At 44.6% G+C, this 18230-nt stretch overlaps 1 protein-coding gene across 5 annotated transcripts; it reads left to right on the top strand.

The window, feature by feature from the left end:
• Window positions 1-4672: 4672 nt before the first annotated feature.
• LOC311119100 (large proline-rich protein BAG6-like) lies at window positions 4673-17726 on the top strand. 5 transcript variants are annotated; one of them, XM_084157708.1, is made up of 25 exons: window positions 4673-5228; window positions 8210-8303; window positions 8398-8515; window positions 8913-9130; window positions 9270-9341; window positions 9481-9603; window positions 9830-10014; window positions 10295-10424; window positions 10631-10831; window positions 11012-11243; window positions 11532-11588; window positions 11736-12097; window positions 12372-12444; window positions 12635-12954; window positions 13173-13464; window positions 13674-13843; window positions 14007-14060; window positions 14204-14306; window positions 14451-14575; window positions 14827-14964; window positions 15157-15204; window positions 15321-15521; window positions 15858-15965; window positions 16251-16397; window positions 17140-17726. In XM_084157708.1, the coding sequence occupies exons 1-25, from the start codon at window positions 4969-4971 to the stop codon at window positions 17233-17235; spliced, it is 3927 nt and encodes a 1308-aa protein (XP_084013834.1). In that variant the 5' UTR covers window positions 4673-4968; the 3' UTR covers window positions 17236-17726. The 5 variants fall into 5 exon arrangements, with proteins under 5 accessions (XP_084013834.1, XP_084013837.1, XP_084013835.1 ...); XM_084157711.1 differs by having other exon boundaries at window positions 4692-4764; XM_084157709.1 differs by lacking the exon at window positions 4673-5228 and adding an exon at window positions 6719-6886.
• The last annotated feature ends 504 nt before the right edge of the window (window positions 17727-18230 follow it).

The raw sequence follows: 18230 nt of genomic DNA, 5'->3' as shown, positions 1-18230 counted from the left end.
TGTATCTAGGCCATACAGATATCTGGTAAACTTCTCATATGCCCAGACTGCTGCGAAACACTCATTTTCTATCTGTGCATAGTGCTTCTCTGCATCTGTGAGAGTCCTGGAGCAATAAGCTACTGGCTTTAACTGTCCATCTTGCTTCTGTAGTAGGACCCCACCTAACCCATAACTACTGGCGTCTGCACTGACTATGGTAGGCTTTATCATATCATAGAATGCCAGTACAGGTGACTATGTGAGAAGTTGCTTTACCTTCCTAAAGGCCTCCTCCTGCACTGCACTCCATGTCCATGTAGCGTCCCTCTTGAGCAGGTCGTTGAGTGGTTTGTTGACATCGGCTAGACCCGGTAGGTACCTGCCTAGGTAGTGAATCATACCCAGGATCCTCCTCAGATCAGACACATTAATTGGTGGCTCCAGCTGGGTGATGGCCTGGACAAATGACATTCTCGTCAATGCAGTGTCGTGGGTAGTTAAGCCATTTCTGATGCAGCAGACATTTGTCTCGGTTGAGCTTAAAACCTGCTTTCTCCAGTGTGTATAGGGTTTTCTGTAGTCTCGCCTCATGATCCTCTGGCATGTCTGAGTAAATAAGTATATCATCCATGTAAATGGACACACCTTCTTGGTCCTTCAGGAGCTCGGTCATCTCACGCTGGAAGATTTCTGGGGCACTAGTGATTCCGAATGGAAGTGTGTTGAAATAGTACTTTCTAAAAGGCGTTATGAATGTGGTAAGCTTGGCACTCTCTCTGTCTAGTGGAATCTGCCAGAAGCCACTTGCTGCATCTAAAAGAGAAAACACCTTGACTCTCTCTCTCTATCGCACCTGCTGTCTTGAGCTCTGAATGCTCAGCTATGAAAAGCCAACTGACATTTACTCCTGAGGTACTGACCTGTTGCACCCTCTACAACCACTGTGATTATTATTTGACCCTGCTGGTCATCTATAAACGTTTGAACATCTTGAAGAACAAACTGTCCTTAATGGCCATGTACTCTTATAATCTCCACCCGGCACAGCCAGAAGAGGACTGGCCACCGCTCAGATCCTGGCTCATCTCTAGGTTTCTTCCTAGGTTCCTGCCTTTCTAGGGGTTTTTTCCTAGCCACCGTGCTTCTACATCTGCATTGCTTGCTGTTTGGAGTTTTAGGCTGGGTTTCTGTATAGCACTTTGTGACATCTGCTGATGTAAAAAGGACTATATAAATACATGTGATTGATTGATATAACAGCCTTTTAATGACCTTTCTCTAACACTAAACATACAAATATGTATTTTACAGTTATAAGGAAGGTGAAATCTTATAGTTTGTCATTTTATAATTTGATTATGATATATTTTAAAGCATATAAAGTAATTTCAAGACTTATACAGTTTTGTTGAGCAGGAAATACATCATACAATATTTTATATTTATACATTTTTATCATATTTGTACTGTGTACTTGTGTCCTCAAAAGTGACTACACCTCAGCAATTTTTTTTTTTTTTAAATACCAGAAAGGTGAGATTTTAACCTTTCTTTAATTATGCAGCATTACTAGTTATTGTTTATGGCCCTCATGATAAATAATTACTTTTGGGGATTAAGTAGATTACCTTTTCGATTACATTTAGTTACATTTAACTGGTTAAATGGTTGAAAGCACAGTGATAGACATGTGGGTGACAACTAAACCAAAAATCTGACATTGTTTTCCCATTGGAATTTGGTTGTGCTTTTAGATGGTTGAAAGCATAGTGATAACACATTGGAAATTCAACTAACTTTTCGCTGTCTTTTTGAGTGGGTAAATATAGGCTGTAATCTCAATGATCGACGTCTCAACCAAATATTCTCCAAGTATCCACGTTGAAATTACGTGGTGTGCCCAGTGGGTAGGCTAAATGCTTAAATAATAATGTCCATACCATCATATGATGATTTACTCATCCAAAAGTATTCATTAAAAGTTGTGAGCTCATCTTTTACCTTGTTAGAAGAGGAAAATGACACATCTTGTAAAATTATACAACAATAACACAGGAGGCTGCTGAGGGGAGGAAGGCTCATAATAATGGCTGGAATGGAGTAAATGGATTGATATCAAACACATAGAAAACATGTGTTCAATACCATTCCATTGATTCCATTCCAGCCATTACTATGAGCACGTCCTCCCTAATTAGGGTGACACGGGCCTGTTAACAATATATTATATTCTGTTGCTCTTTGATTATGGTGTATTTGCGTGTGGGAATCATAGACTGTCAAAGGGAATATGTTTCTAACGCCCCCTGCTGGACAATCTAGGGCTAGGATGTTTGCAGATATGGTTGAGTTTGTGTGGTGGTGATCGCTTTTATTGGCCTAATGAAATATGGTAACAGCCATTACAACCAAAGCAGTGGTGGTCTTTGCCGTTTAAGATGAGGGAGGACAACTATTTTTTTATTACAGCATATAGGATGACTGTCATTCATATTCCATTCGCCCAGTTCAATGTAACATCAATAGGTTTAGGTTACTACATTTACATTACATTTTACATTTTAGTCATTTAGCAGACGCTCTTATTTTTTCATACCCCCTGTGGGAATCGAACCCACAACCCTGCCGTTGCAAACACCATGTTCTATCAACTGAGCTACATCCCTGCCGGCCATTCCCTCCCCTACCCTGGACGATGCTGGGCCAATTGCACGCCGCCCCATGGGTCTCCCGGTCGCAGCCGGGAGACCTGGATTCGAACCAGGATCTCTAGTGGCACAGCTAGCACTGTGATGCCACAGTGCCTTAGACCACTGCGCCACTCGGGAGACCTTACATGATACTTGAATTTTCCCTGTACCCATCATGAGGTTGCTACAACCTAGCCTATGAATTAAAGTTTACAATGTAGGTGCACAGAGGTCGAGAGACATTTTTTAAGTGACAGACAGTGACACATGGACAGACAGTGACACATTCAATATCGCCTTGCACACGCTTGCCTGCGTCTAGCTGATCTAGAGTGTAATCATTAGTCCAACAGTTGCAAACAAGAGTTTCTAAGGGGACAAATTCAGGTATGTTTATCCCCGTTTCATTCTGTTTGCTTCTGTTTAAGAAACGTTTTGCAACAGAATCGGTGGAATGAATACACCCCTGATCACACTTAAACACAGTTCACTTTCATAGCAGCCACCTCCTCTCACCTTTTCCCTTCGCTTGTGGACTTCAATACACAACACATCAGCTTTCTGTGACCAGGTGAAAAAAACTTTCCAAGCCAAACCATATCATAACCGCTACACACAGCCTAAACCCGCTACAATCATGCAGTACAGTGTAGTCAGTAAGCAGTTTAGCAGTTACACCGGCAGGCCCCGGTGGCAATAAATTAGTAAAACCAAAAGCTTACCTTGACTTGGAAGAGTTCCAGTGTTGGATAGTCATAGCCAGCTAACTAATATAGCATCCCTCTCTGTTTGAGCTGGGTGTTTGAGTAGGCTAAACTAGCTAGCTGCATTTCTCTCTCGCTTATCCTTCATTTTTGAAGAAATTAACTATTGTCTTTCTCTCTCTTTGAGTCAACTACTCACCACATTTTTTGCACTGCAGTGCTAGCTAGCTGTAGCTTATGCTTTCAGTACTAGATTCATTCTCTGACCCTTTGATTGGGTGGAAAACATGTCAGTTCATGCTGCAAGAGCTCTGATAGCTTCTGGAGGATGTCCTCCAACCTATCATAATTACTGTGTAAGTCTATGGAAGTGGGTGATAACCATGAGCCTCTTATGTTTTGTATTGAAGTCAATGTACCCAGAGGAGGACAGAAGCTAGCTGTCCTCCGGCTACACCATGGTGCTACCCTACAGAGTGCTGTTGAGGCTACTGTAGACCTTCATTGCAAAACAGTGTGTTTTAATCAATTATTTGGTGACATGTGAACATATTTTGTATAGTTTAATCTGAAAAGGATAACTTTTTTAATGTTTCACTATTTTTATTAAATTCACTGAGGAGGACGGTCCTCCCCTTCCTCCTCTGAGGAGCCTCCACTGAACCAAAGCAGTACAAACAAACATACCAGAGCCAACTGGATTACACCTGGGGTGTATTCATTATGTCAACGGAAACTGTTTACCGTTTAGGAACCAAACGGAAGAGGGACCTACCTGAATTTGTCCAATAGAAACTCTTGTATCACTGCAAAACGTTTTCAGTTTAGAGTAAACAGTTTATTTTGCAAAACATGGCGCATCATCCAGAAATATACAAAATATATTTTACATAAAATAAATGTTAGAATTTTTCAAACTAGTTTTCATTAGGAATGCAGATAAAGCGTTTGTATCAAAAGCAATCACTTTTTGCATGGGAAAACACATCCAACTAATTACTACACGTGCTTAACTACGTCACTTTTGTTTTGAGCGGACTTCTCCATCAGACAGAGCCGTGCACCTGGCTCACGCCCCCAAATCGAATGCGATCAACATTCAGCGGGTGCAAACACGCCTACACGGGCGACCGGGCAAGATTAATCGAACCCCCTCAAGCCAGCACCCATCCAGCACCTGCGCAGATTCGTGGCTCCCGTCCGGTTGTTTGATTTCATTGGCTGTTAGCATCTGCTACAGTTCCCGCCTCCCAGACAGCGCGGATGTGTGCCCTCCCCTGACAAGTTTTTGAGGTTGTGGTCAACCAGCCACTTTGGTGCAGGTGAAAGGATACAAGCCGAGGAAGACCTGAAACTTTTGAGTAGAGATGCACTGCACTCCTTTTCAGGTGTGTGTTTTCCTCCTGCCTTTCTGAGTAACGTCAAATTATTTGTACATGTAAACTGGTTTGAGTCTGAAGAGGTGGCTATCTGCAAAATGTATCTTTAGTTTTCTTCCTAAGTACGTAACGCTAGCTATCTAGCTGGCCAGTTTCCAATTAAGTTCAAATCATCATAAAGTTAGCTGGCTAGCTGAATTCGCACGTGGAAACATGACAGACAAGGACCGCAATTTAGTAAACGGTGATGTCTCGGCGGATGAAGATTTAACAGACACTGACAGCTACACAGATGATGGAGATTCGTCATCCTGGGAAGAATTTGCAGATTACCTGCATAATGGGCCAATCCAGCCATACATGTTCGAACCTATGGTCGGAGATACATCGCCACTGAGGAGAAGAGATTACGACACGGACGAGTCCGAGGAAGAAGAACAGGAGGAGCGTGTAGCAGTCACAGATCCACCAAGGTAGTTTACTATAGTCCAGGGTTCTTCAATTCCGGTCCTGGAGGGCCGAAACACTTCTGTTTTTTTATTTCTACCTGGTAGTTAATTGCACTCACCTGGTGTCCCAGGTCTGAATTAGCCCCTGATTAGAAGGAGAGGATGAAAAACAGGTGTTTCGGCCCTCCAGGACCGGAATTGAAGAACCCTGTCATAGTCTATACACTTTATGTTTAGGCTATATCTGTTCTGATCAGTTCTCTCCAAGTAGCCTGGAATCCATTAACCGTTACATCAGGTTGGGTTCCTGGCTAGGCTACTCTCCAAATCCAGAGGAAAACAAACGGAATGTAAGGGTGCATCTCAGTCCAACTCCAAAGTGACTTAATTCCTCTCTTTGCCTATTGCCCTGAGCAGCAGGGCTGTATTCATTACGTCTTGCAAATGAAATCGTTTAAGAACCCAACGGAAGCAAACGAAACGGGGCTGGATTTACCGGAATTTGTCCAATAGAAACTCGTTTTCTGTTGTAAAACGTTTTGAAGCAGAAACTTGACCAGTCTTGACCATCGGTGTATGTTGCACTGCCTCTGCCCAGAGGCCCAGGCTTTTTGTGGCACGCCCTGTTGCAGCTCTGATCTCCGGATGCACGAGGATGTTTTTCAATGTATGGTTCTGCAGAGCCCAGAGGGCTGGCTTTTGTGTACATTAGATGCTCGCCTGCGCTGCAGGAGCCACTGTTCAAGCCCCAATTTCAGCTCTCCCTCTAAACTAGTTCCTGATAGTCATCCTCCATATTACATACTAGAAAATACTCTAGTGGTTAGTCTTTTGATTAGAGTTTCTGTTAAATTAGTAAAATAAAACGGTAGGAAAGAAGATGAAGGATTATTGACATGCACCAGCGATAGGCTCTTCTCCCACAAGTGTACCATGCCTATTTTGGCTTCAGCCAAAACATGCAAACTCAGCCAGCATTTTTTTATCAGCAGATTATATTTTGGTTTGCATAGTATACATTTTTTGTATAGGACAGGCACATCTCTTTCTGCTTTTCAACTCCTACTTATCTTGCAATTATCAAACAAGTCTCAAGAAAGGAAAAGATAAGCACTTTGTTTCCCTTTTATTATACTGTCACCTTCCAGTTGTGAGTGGGGCTTGCTGATTCAAGCCCCACTCTTCCTCTCTCAATCACTACATAACTTTGAATTGATAACCCCTGAGGTCTCAGGCCTTTGTTGGAACTGGAAGCCCTGTTCACTTTGGTGGGATGCCTTTTAAAGAAAGAGGAAATCATGAAGTCTCACTTTGTTCATGAGGTCTTGGACCTCTTGGTTTCCCCTAATTTCCTACAGGCCTGGTTTTAACAAAAACATCCCCACCTTACCTTCATCTGCTCATATAACTGCACTGGGGATATTCTCTAGCAGATCCATTTAGCAGCTGTAAGCAAAACATGTTGAACTGACTGCATTAGCACGTCCCATTTGTTACTGTATGTTTGAAACGTCACAGCTGTTCTGCTAGCTAATCATATGTCACGTTACTTTAACCGCAATTGCTATGTGTGTAGACGTATCATCATCTAGGAGGAACTAGCTAGCTTTACATTCAACACTGAATAATCGGCAAACATTTTGGTGAACTCGAAAGATTTAACTTCAGGTAGGAGCTATCAAGTAAGTAAATAAGTAACTAGCTGGTAGGAAGGTAGCTAGCTAACGTTAGCTGACTTCATACAGCTAATGGTAACATTAGCTCAAGGCTAGCTAGCTAACTGCTAGCTAGAAGCTAACGTAGCTGTGAGCTACCTTGCTACAAGTTTCACTGGCGTTTTATAATGTCAATATTAGTGTGAAATGTATTGGACCATCACTTTTGTAGAAGTTCGATTTACAATTAATATGGATTTATATCAAGAGAACGCTGACATGAAAAGGGTCTGTTTGGCCATGTTTGCTTCAAGGCAAGGCTGTTAGCCAGTCAGCTAGCTAGCTATTGTAGCTAGCTATCTAGCTAGCTATGGCAGCTTCCATGATGACCATTAACGTTAGACCACATAGTATCTTTGTTTAGTCAGTATTTAGCTAGCTAACGTTAAAGTTAGCTAGGTAACTAACCTATTTATATTATATTAGCGACATTATACCATGGCATTGTTGAATACTCGTTTCTGATTGGCTTGAAGAGCATTCTAGAGCGTGCATTATTTCCCTGTTAACGCATGGTAAATCAGCATGGTAGAATTCAATGGCTATAGTTCATTATTGCATTTTATACGTTTGAGCTGCTTTTTATAGCAAAAGTCGAATTGAAACATTATTGAATTCGATTTTCATAATAGCAAGCTAAGACTGATGGTTTGGTTAGCTTAACTAGTAAGTCTGTTTGTTTGGTTACCAAGGCAACTACTATAGCGATATAGTAAATTTGCTAGCTACTTCAGTGGATGTTGAACACATTTGTACCTGCAAATGAACACATTTCTAGCAGCAAATGTGTTAAAGGTGCACTATGCAGAAATTACTGTGCCATTTCCTTTGTTGCAAAAATTCTAATAGTTCGCCTAATTTATGTTTTATGACCAAACAGTTTAGAGAATCATTGTACCCTCTAAACCGCTTTGAACCAAAAATATTGTTTTTTCAGCTGTTTGAAGCTGGGGTACTAAACCGAAAGTAAACGATGAGCATAGAAATAGCGCACATAGAACAGATTTACCGCTTCTTAAACTTTCTTTCAATGAGAATGACAGATCATAACTCACATTTCTATGTGAATTTGGTCGGGTTGCCCAATAAGTTACATATTATAGCTTTCTCTTATAGTCATGGTATGAAATGGGTAATCAACTCGGGGCTCTGGAAAATAATGCAACTCTGTGGAAGGTTAGTTCCACGCCGCTAGCACGTAGCCCCTCGTTGATTAACCTTTACATAATGCTATTCATGACAGCATTGATATGATAATCTATTCTATTGCCTCTGTTACTTGACACACAGGGTAAACGTAACCATGGAGGAACCGGGTGCTGATATAGAAGTGACTGTCAAAACTTTGGACTCCCAGAGCCGAAGTTACACTGTAGGCGGACAGGTATGTTCTCATTTCCAACGGGTTCTCATTTCCTACAGTAGCCTTACATATACTGGATATAGGCCTAATCCTCACACCAGTGTCTTTTTCTCAGTTGACAGTGAAAGAGTTCAAGGAGCACATTGCCACTTCAGTGGGGATTCCTGTGGACAAACAGAGGCTGATCTACCAGGGTCGAGTCCTGCAGGATGAGAGGACCCTGACAGAGTACAGTGAGTAATGCTGTCTGTGGAGCTGCCTGGAATCAATACAAAATGGCCACATGCTAACAAACATGAGATTAGTCCAGACAGTTTTATCTGTAGTAGCTGCAGCAAAGCATCTGTCAACAAAGAACAGAAATGCAGCAAACAGACAGACATCTTTGTCTATATGTGATATAAAGAATAACCCTCATATTCACTTAATCCATGACTTACAAGGCCAATAATGCACAGATGTAGGCTTATTACACAACTGCACACCATCAGAACTCTTGAGTACCCATCATGTAATTGCTGTAAGCCGTTTGGCTGCTATGCACATCACCTGATAGGTTAATGGAGCACCTGTGTCCTCTAACATGAATAGAGATGATATTCCTTGTTCTCTATTTCCTCTGTGTCTCAGACGTCAGTGGAAAAGTCATCCACCTGGTGGAGCGGGCCCCCCCTCAGCCCTCCCAGCCAGGATCGGGGTCAGGGGGAGCGGAGGCCGGAGCGCCGCCCTCCTCTACCACCTCCCAGGGAACGTCCCAAGTGCCTCCACACGACCGCAACGCCAACAGCTATGTCATGCTGGGAACCTTCAACCTCCCGGTTAACGTCATGGACCCTCAGCAGATCCAGGTACAGCTTTTGAGTGTGTATGTTATACCTGTTTTTGGATCAAATTTGTCTTGGTTCCATGGTTTATTATGATATCCTAAGCGCCTGGTGTGGATCAGTACTGATATCGAGCCTATACTGTCTCCCACACTCTTCTTAGATGTCAGTCCAACAAATGATGTCAGGCTTGGGAGAGAATGCAAGGAATGCCAGAGTCAGCACCAGCACCGGGGTAAGAAATTGAATATATGATTTAGAACATAGTATACATTCTAATTTATGGGTTTAATCTATCAATTTATATATACATTTATAAAAGGCTATGAATGAACATGTTGAGTAGCTGTCAACTAATACTCTTGCGCTCACAGAGCAATGGTTCCATGAATGTGCACATTGATATGGACCAATCGGTGCAGAGTGAGCCCAGGCTGAGACTGCTATTGGCTGAGAACCTGCTGAGGGACACAAATGCCCTCATCGAGAGGATGGAGGTGAGGTGTTAAGTTTAGATTAGAACAACTAGGAATACCCACAGTACAGACCAATTTTTTAATGAATACACTGGCTCAAACGTGAGACATAAGTATTTGGACAAAATGTTATTTGAAAATATTCTAGGCAGTCTCAGGAAGCAGGTCTATTTGAGTTCGAAGTAATTCAATTAAGATGACTGAGCAATGTCCTCCCCTTACCTACTACCTTGTCGCTCAATCTCAGGGTCAACCAAGTGGCACCTCAGCCCAACCGGATTCTGCTGCTACTGCACCTCCTCCCTCCTCTTCCTCCTCCTCCACTCCCTCTCCCTCCACCCAGCCCATGGACACGTCTCCACCTCCATCTACTACCCCTCCATCATTCTCTTCCTCCACTCAAACAGAGGGAGCCGCCCAAGCTGGACCAAAGTAAGACATTATTGCTAACTATCGCTGTCCTGCATGTTTTGTTTTTTTGCTCTATACTGAATTCAAAAGTTATCAAACTTGTTTTGGCCATTTAATGTGAATTAAGAAGAATAGGGCTTAATCTGGAACTTGAGACATGCACGCACAATTTTCACACTTTCGCACAGAATCTCCTATTGACATCAACACATGAAACTTGGCTTTAGTCATCGTGGTTGTTATTAGAAGACCTGTGATGCATGTAAATAAGGATACCTCATCCCTTCTCTCCCCTCGACAGTCACCCCAGCCCAGCAGAGCTGGTGGAGATGCTGTCAGAGCTGAGGAGGGTGGAGGAGAGGCTTCAGCCGTTCATCCAGAGAACACACTCTATCCTAGAGTCTGCTGCCACCGTAGAATACGCAAACACCGTAAGGTTTCCACCACCGCATTCGTCATAACTTAGAGCTTTGTGGTTAAGTACAATTCATTTGCACTGATCGGACTTAAAGTCATGAGTGTTTGCTGTATTGCAGTCGGACTCTTACAATACTTGTCACTTTTCCCTCAAGACTACCTGAATAAAATATCAAAACATGTTCTCAGAAAATGTCTTAAGCCCTCTTGTCACACGCAGGAGAGAGAGGAGGACCAGCGTATTCTCAACCTGGTGGGGGAGGCCCTCCGTCTCCTGGGCAACGCCCTGGTTGCCCTTAGTGACCTGCGCTGTAACCTGCTGAGCCCCACCCCACGCCACCTACATGTGATCCGGCCAATGTCTCACTACACCTCCCCAGTCACCATGCCTGGAGCCGTGCATCACCACATCCCACTACATGTTAGTCAGTGTTGTATCCCATTGTCAAACTTGTTTTGTTGTGACCTGGCAGACACTTACACCTATTACATTATTTCTATCTTACATATTTAGTTATATTGGTTAATTTAAACTTCATTTGATATCATCGTTTGCCAATGGAGCACAGTACGTCATTTACATTTGAAAACTAATCTGCAGATGAACCTGGGAGCCACTGTCACAATGGCGTCCAATGGCAGACCAGCTACAGAGGGACAGGCCCAGCCCAGTCAGGCCGCCAGCCAATCGGACCAGCCAGGTCAGGGACAGACCTCCCCCTCACAGCCTCCACTGTCCAATCAGCAGGCTGGACAGGGACAGCCCGGCCCCCGGGTCATCAGGATCAGCCACCAGACAATGCCGGTGGTCATGATGCAGATGAACACGGACGGTGTGTTGTCCCCTACCCGCCACTGATTGAATGCTTTACCACAACATGTCAATATTTTTCTCGTCCACAAATGGCCCCTTGGAAGTGAATAACTCTACCATTGCATTTATTGCCAAATGATATTTGCTGAGAGAAAGTTTTCTTTCTTTGACCAATAGTCAAAGTACCGTACAGGTCCCTGTACTGCTCAAATCGATAGGTCTCGTTCAATTTAGGAAGGGTGTTTTTTTTTCTTCTACATGCTTGTTTTTACATACTGTTTACAGTTCAAACATTGTGTGTGTACAGACTCTGGTGTTCCTCAGGCAGCTGGACAGCCAAACACTGCAGGAACGGGTCAGCCAGGTGAGTGTTGGTAACACTTCATGATGATGGTTTAGTACCTCTGGTTGTATCTCCGAATAACTGGGGACTAGAGTAAAGCCCTATATACCAGAGATCCTGAATCCAATTTTCAAGGCACAAAGAAATCTTCTTATCCTCTCTCCCCAGGCTTCCAGATGCCCCCCGGTGTTCAGATGAACCCAGACTTCATGCAGTCCATTGTGCAGCAGATCGCCCAGTACACCGAGGCTGTGGCTGCTGCCACCGGGGGCGCTGTCCCTGGCCAACCCCCCCAGCCTACCCCACCAGGCTCCACCGCTACCTCTTCCACCACCACCACCGGCCCTAACACCCCCACCACCACCCCCACGGCACCCCCTCCACCTTCTCCCGGGGCCCCCCAGGCCAGGGTGGTGTTCACCCGGCCCGCCTTTGCCCCCAGGATCCCTCCACCCGCCTTTGGCACCCGGGGGGCCACCATCAACCTGAGGGCTAGCGTGCCCCCCATGATGGGTCAGCAACCAGGACAGGTGAGCACGTTTGTGATAGGGGGTTTGGTGCCCTATGGGTTTAGTGCAGGACTGAGGTTAATGGCTTGTAGATTTCAGTCAAGTTTTGACAAGAAGTTGTCAAGACTTGGAATTTCAGTAGGAGGTATTCGTATTTGCTAGTCATTGTGGGCATTTTCCATCGACAGTACCAATTGTCTTAAACTGTAGTGCTCTGAAAGTCTTAATGGCATAGCCATGTTTGTATTTGTCTTATATGCTAATGCTGTGTTGACCTATGACCTCTCCCCCACAGCCCTTCCCTCCTGCTGCCCTCAATCAGATGATTAGTGGACTGGTGGGACAACTCCTGATGCCTGGACAGATGGGTATGCTGTCTTAGAAAGACAATATACACCCCACCTTTCTAGCCTCTTCTTTTTGGTGGCTGTGGGGGGGGAAAACATTGCCTAGTTAACCATCACACTAAAAGTTAATCCTCTGTTTTGAAGTGTTATCAGTGTTTTAAGTGTACTGTAAGACGACTCTAATTCCTCTCCTGTCTTCCTTCCCCCCCAGCTGGTCAAACATCCACATCCTCTGCCTCTCATACCTTCTCATCCTCCTCCAACTCTTCCTACTCTGGCCCTATCCCCACCCCTGCCGCCACTGTTCCCCCAGGCCAGCCCGGCGCCATCCCCACCCCTGCTGCCACTGTTCCCCCAGGCCAGCCCGGCGCCATCCCCACCATGCCCCAGGGAGCTCCCCCTGACCTGGCCCAGCTCCTGGGCTCTCTCCTGGGGACAGCAGGGGCAGTTCCTGGGGCCATGGGACCCTCCATCACTGTGACCATGCCCGGAGTGCCTGCCTTCGTCCAGGGAGTGTCTGACTTCATGCAGGTCAGTGTCTGGATCTGAGTTTGTTCCAAGGCTGTTTTGTGGATTAGGACATATAGCCGTAGTGCCTGTTACAACAGAATGGTTGAAACCAAGATGACATCATCCTCCAGTTAACTGATGTGTTAGTTGTAAGAATACCATAATGGTTTCTTAACTACATATCTTTCATATGATACATTTTATTTTCTCCCTGTCCATCATCTCGCTCTCTATCTTAGGCCTCCGGACCAGTCTTCTCACCCCCCTCAAACGGTACCCACCAGCCCCCTGCCCCTGGCACCCCCACCCCTCCACCCGGGACCACCCCTAACCCTCCCACAGGGGACGGTGCCGGGGCCCAGGGAGAGGCCCTGAATCCGGAGCTGTTCACTGGGATTGTACAGGGGGTCCTGTCCACCATGATGGGCTCCCTGGGCTCTCCCCAGAGCAACACTGAGAGCATCGCCCAGTTCATCCAGAGGCTCTCCGAGACCAGCAACATCTTCACACCCGGCACAGGGGACCCCGTGGGTAAGAGTTTCTGTCTTGTTTGCTTCTTCTTTCCTTATTTTTTTTCTCTTTCTCTTGTTTCTCTCTTTCCCTCTTTCTTCTACCTTGCTCTCTTTCTGTTTCTGTCTATGAAGTGTAATCTCTTTCTTCCGCGTTCCTTCTTTTTCTCCCGTGCGCTCTCTTCCTCAATGTTTTTGTTCCATGTCCACACAGTTGTCTCTCTCCCTCAGGTTTCTTTGGAGACCTACTGACCCTGGTCTGTCAGAACTTCTCCATGGTGGACCTGGTCTTGCTGCTCCATGGCCAGAACCAGCCCCTGGGCCGTATCCAGACCCAGTTGGCTGAGTTCTTCACCCAGCACTACCTCAACGGGAGGGAGCCCACCGACCACAACATCGCTGTGAGTGGGCCACCGTCTATATAACCGCCTCTATCTGTGATGTTACTGTCACCTGTCATTACTGTCACTGCACATGGGGCTAGATGAGCTACTTGATGAGTCTCATCTCTCCCTCTTTCTCTTTGGTTCTCTCTTTATGTTGTTATTTTCACTGTGATCTTAGGCTGCTGCTGATGGTCTCACCAATGAGCTTGTGGAGTACATTACCGAGAGCTTTGTAAGTACCGTAGTTCACTTAGGCTGCCCACTTTTTAGTCAGTGGTCTTCAAATTGCCCAATAATATCAGTTGCTTTTAAATTCTCCCCGTGGCCAGTTGGTGAATCAATCCCTCACATTTCTCTTTGTCTTGGTCCTTTTAGTCTTCAGTGGCAGTGTTGGAGGGTGTCAACATCACTCAGACCAACCTGTCCTTCTTCAGACAGCAGTTAACGCGTATCGCCACGCATATTTTATGCTGCACAGGTAACATATTCTGTCTTTTATTTGTCATTGTTTATCTTGAAGTGGCTTTATTGTGCCAAATTCCATTATTTGACGCAATTCATCTGACCTGGCCTATGAATGTCAGTTATTTTGTCACTTATTGCTGTGTTTTCACCTCTGCAGACAACACGTTTGGGCCGCAGCTGCTGCAGATGTGCAACCAGGGGCTGTTTGAGTGTCTGGCCCTCAACCTGTACTGTCTGAGAGGAGAGCAGAGTGCCCTCACTTCTGTCATCAACCACCGCATAGTCAGTACACACACATGATCCTGATGACATGATCTACAACCTCACAATCAATGTCTCTCCTCCTTCTGTCTGTCTGTCTGTCTGTCTGTCTGTCTGTCTGTCTGTCTGTCTGTAAGAGATGATTTACAATACTCTTTCTATAAATTTGAAAAAATAGCTAAATGGATATGACTAGACTGAAATCTCGTCAATAGGTTGTGAACGGCCCATAGACCGGTGAATAGGTGTGTTGACCCCCTCTCCCGTTACAGAGGACGTTGTCAGCTGATATGAATCCCAGCCTGGTGAACTGGCTGACCAGTATGATGACTATGAGGCTCCAGGTCATCCTGGAGCACATCCCTGTCACAGAGGACCAGATACTGCATTATGCCATCTACACACAGCAGGTAATTAACACACACCATCTCACCAACAGGTCAGTGTTGTTGTGTTCTAGAAGGCTTATTTACTGGACTAAATCTAACGATGCACATGGATACCATAATCATTTGCTAATCAAGAGTCCGTTATGATAGCTGTCATAGATTCCATTACCAGATTTCACTCAAGCAATACATGTTAAATGGTTTCTTTCCAAGGGGGAGGCTTCTAATGCACAGGAGCCTGAACGTGCCCAGATCATCGAGGTGACTATTTCACATTTATTTGTGAGATTCATTATATTGGCCTCAATATACCTTGGTGTATTAACGCTTTAGTTCCTCACCTTAACTCTCTTTTCTCTTTCTCCATCCCACCTTAGATGGAGGACACCCACTCCCCAGCCCCGGCCACCACAGCTGAAGAAGCCATGGCATCGTCACGGGAGACCAGGGCGGAGCCCAGGGAAACTGGAGCCACCGGAGGGGCTGCGCCATTGGGTGGCACCATGGCAGCAGCTGAAGCCAGCGGGAGGGAGGAGCCTGGTGGAGAGACTGAGGCCTGGGCTGCTGCCGTCCCTGCTGTAAGAACACTGTTTAGCTCCCTCTTCCACTCCTGCTGTTTGCTTTGCCATTCTGTCTTCTACTCTGTCCACATGCTGTTTTCTCCTTTTTACATACTACAGGTTACTACTAGTTGAATTTATACTGAATTTCGTTGACTTGTAGTTTGAATTCTTAGAGAAAGAAAATAAGCTATATGAAAGGAAATTATCCCACAATGGAAGTGTTTAGCCTAATCAGACCTGCATCCAAACCCATTCAAGTCTTAAAATCCAGTGTGCAGTTGTATGGCTCTCTATAGTGAGTTTATAACTGTCTGTCTGTTATTCTGATCATGTCTGTTCTCTGTGTGATAGGAGTGGGTGCCCATCATCAGACATGACCTGATCACCCAGAGGAAGATGAAGGCCCAGCCTCCCATGTCTGATGCCTATTTACATGGGATGCCTGCCAAACGCAGGAAGGTAAATAGAGATTGCCTGTGCTGTCCTGTGAATGAAACTAACCTTTATGTACAAAAGATAAGCCCTGATCTCACTAGTCTTTAGTTATAGAAGGCATCCTGCAAGATTTGTTGGCAGAATGATTCATGGCTAAAACATGGAGCCTTGCTATATCAGGGCTAATGTAAACTATGATCACATAGTATCAGCATGCTATGTTCAACATCTGAGTGCGAGAGCTTATTCTTGCACTAAAAGTTGGATTGGAGTATGACCAGGGTGTGTGTTTTTTAAAATGTTTTTTAGACCGGACAGGGGGACGGTGCTCTTCTCTCCCTCTCCGACACAGTGAGCAGGGCAGCGAGGACGGCCGGAGTCAGGCCGGTCACTTCCCCAGACAGCCTGCAGGAGGAGCTTGACAGCCCTGAGCTCCAGGAGGCCTATGCAGAGCAGGTACAGTCTTCCACTAACACTGTCACTAACAGAAAAACTACCTGTTTCATCATTCCATGGCTTCTCCTAATATTAGAGATGCCACACATTAACTTTGACACATTATTGTAAATGGCCATTAGGGAGCTGCCACTGATGACTTGATATGCAGTGGTGGGAAAAGTACCCATTTTCTATTAAAGATATCTTAATAGAAAATTACTCAAGTAAAAGTGAGTCACTGGGTAAAATTCTACTTGAGTAAAAGTATTTGATTTTAAATATACTTAAGTATCAAAAGTAAATGTAAATTCCTTATTTAGCAAACCAGACATCACAATGTGACTTGCCTAGTTAAATAAATAAAATGTTGTTTTTTCATTTGCGGATAGCCAGGGACACTCTCCAACACTTACAAACAAAGCATTTGTGTTTAGTGAGTCCGCCAGATCAGAGGCAGTAGAGATGACCAGGGATGTTCTCTTGATAAGTGTGTGAATTGGACCATTTTCCTGTCCTGCTAAGCATTCAAAATGTAACGAGTACTTTTGGGTGTCAGGGAAAACGTATGGAGTAAAAAGTACATTTATTTTCTTTAGTAAAGCAAACTACTTAAGTAAAAATACTTTAAAGTACTACTTAAGTATTTTACACCACTGGTTATGTGATTTTCAATATTGAACGACGTAGCTGATGAGTTATAACTAAATAATATATATTGAACGACCCTTTTTGTATTTGTCACCTATGTCCTCTGCATCAGGTGAAGAAAGACATAAAGAAGCGAGTGAGAGAGGACCCAGACTTCAGCTCTCAGCAGTTCCCCAACACACACACAGCTTTTTCCTCAGACTCATAACCTAACCACAACTTGTTTTGCAGCCTAATCAGATTTTACACTTAACCAACCTGTATACATCCTCACCATCCTTCCTTTTTTGGATTGCTCAGTATCACAACTGAAAGCAGTTTTACCCCTACCAATTGTTTTAATACCGTAGACACCTTAGCATTTCCTTTTGACTAAATTACTCTGACTGATTTTTACTTTTCCAGTGCCTATTTGTTTTCTGCCCTCCCTGTGATGTAACACTCACCTGATTTGACAAGTTTGTTGGGTCTTATTTTATGGATGATTGACTTTTTACCTTACATTTGCAATGCTCCACCATTTTGTTTTGTTACCATGTCAATATTATCGTGCCTATACATCTTACCTGTTTTGTGTTTTTCATTTAGCTTCCCTGAAAATAAAAATGGCTTATTTCAAGAGTATGCTTTCATGGGATGAAAGTAAATGCTGTTTGGTACATGAATGTAAGTGTGCTGAATAAAGAACTTGGTACACAAGTGTATCCCCTTTTTTTATTCCACAATTTCTGTCTTGTCTCATCACTGCAACTCCCCAACGGGCTCGGGAGGCGAAGGTCGAGTCATGCATCCTCCGAAACATGACCCGCCAAACCTCGCTTCTTAACACCCGCCCTCTTAACCCGGAAGCCAGCCGCACCAATGTGTCGGAGGAAACACCATGCAGGCGAACGGCCCCTCCGGCCAAGCCCTCCCCTAACCCGGAAGACGCTGGGCCAATTGTGCGCCGCCCTATGGGACTCCCGATCATCGCCGGTTGTGATACAGCCTCTGTAGTGACGCCTCTAGCGATGCAGTGCCTTAGACCGCTGCGCCACTCGGGAGGCCAAGTACACAACGTTGTTTAATGGTGGTTGTGGAAAAGCAATAAGTACCAACCTTTCAGTTGTCTAGGGCAGTGGTCACCAACCTTTGAGTGAAGATCACTTTCACAGTCAAAAAGCAAGCAGAGCGCTATCGCTCACTTTTAATCTTTTAAAATGT

Source organism: Coregonus lavaretus, assembly GCF_964263955.1.
Source record: "Coregonus lavaretus genome assembly, chromosome: 3".
In the NCBI taxonomy this organism is placed as follows: Eukaryota; Metazoa; Chordata; class Actinopteri; order Salmoniformes; family Salmonidae; genus Coregonus; species Coregonus lavaretus.
This window is presented reverse-complemented; position numbering and strand designations above follow the sequence as displayed.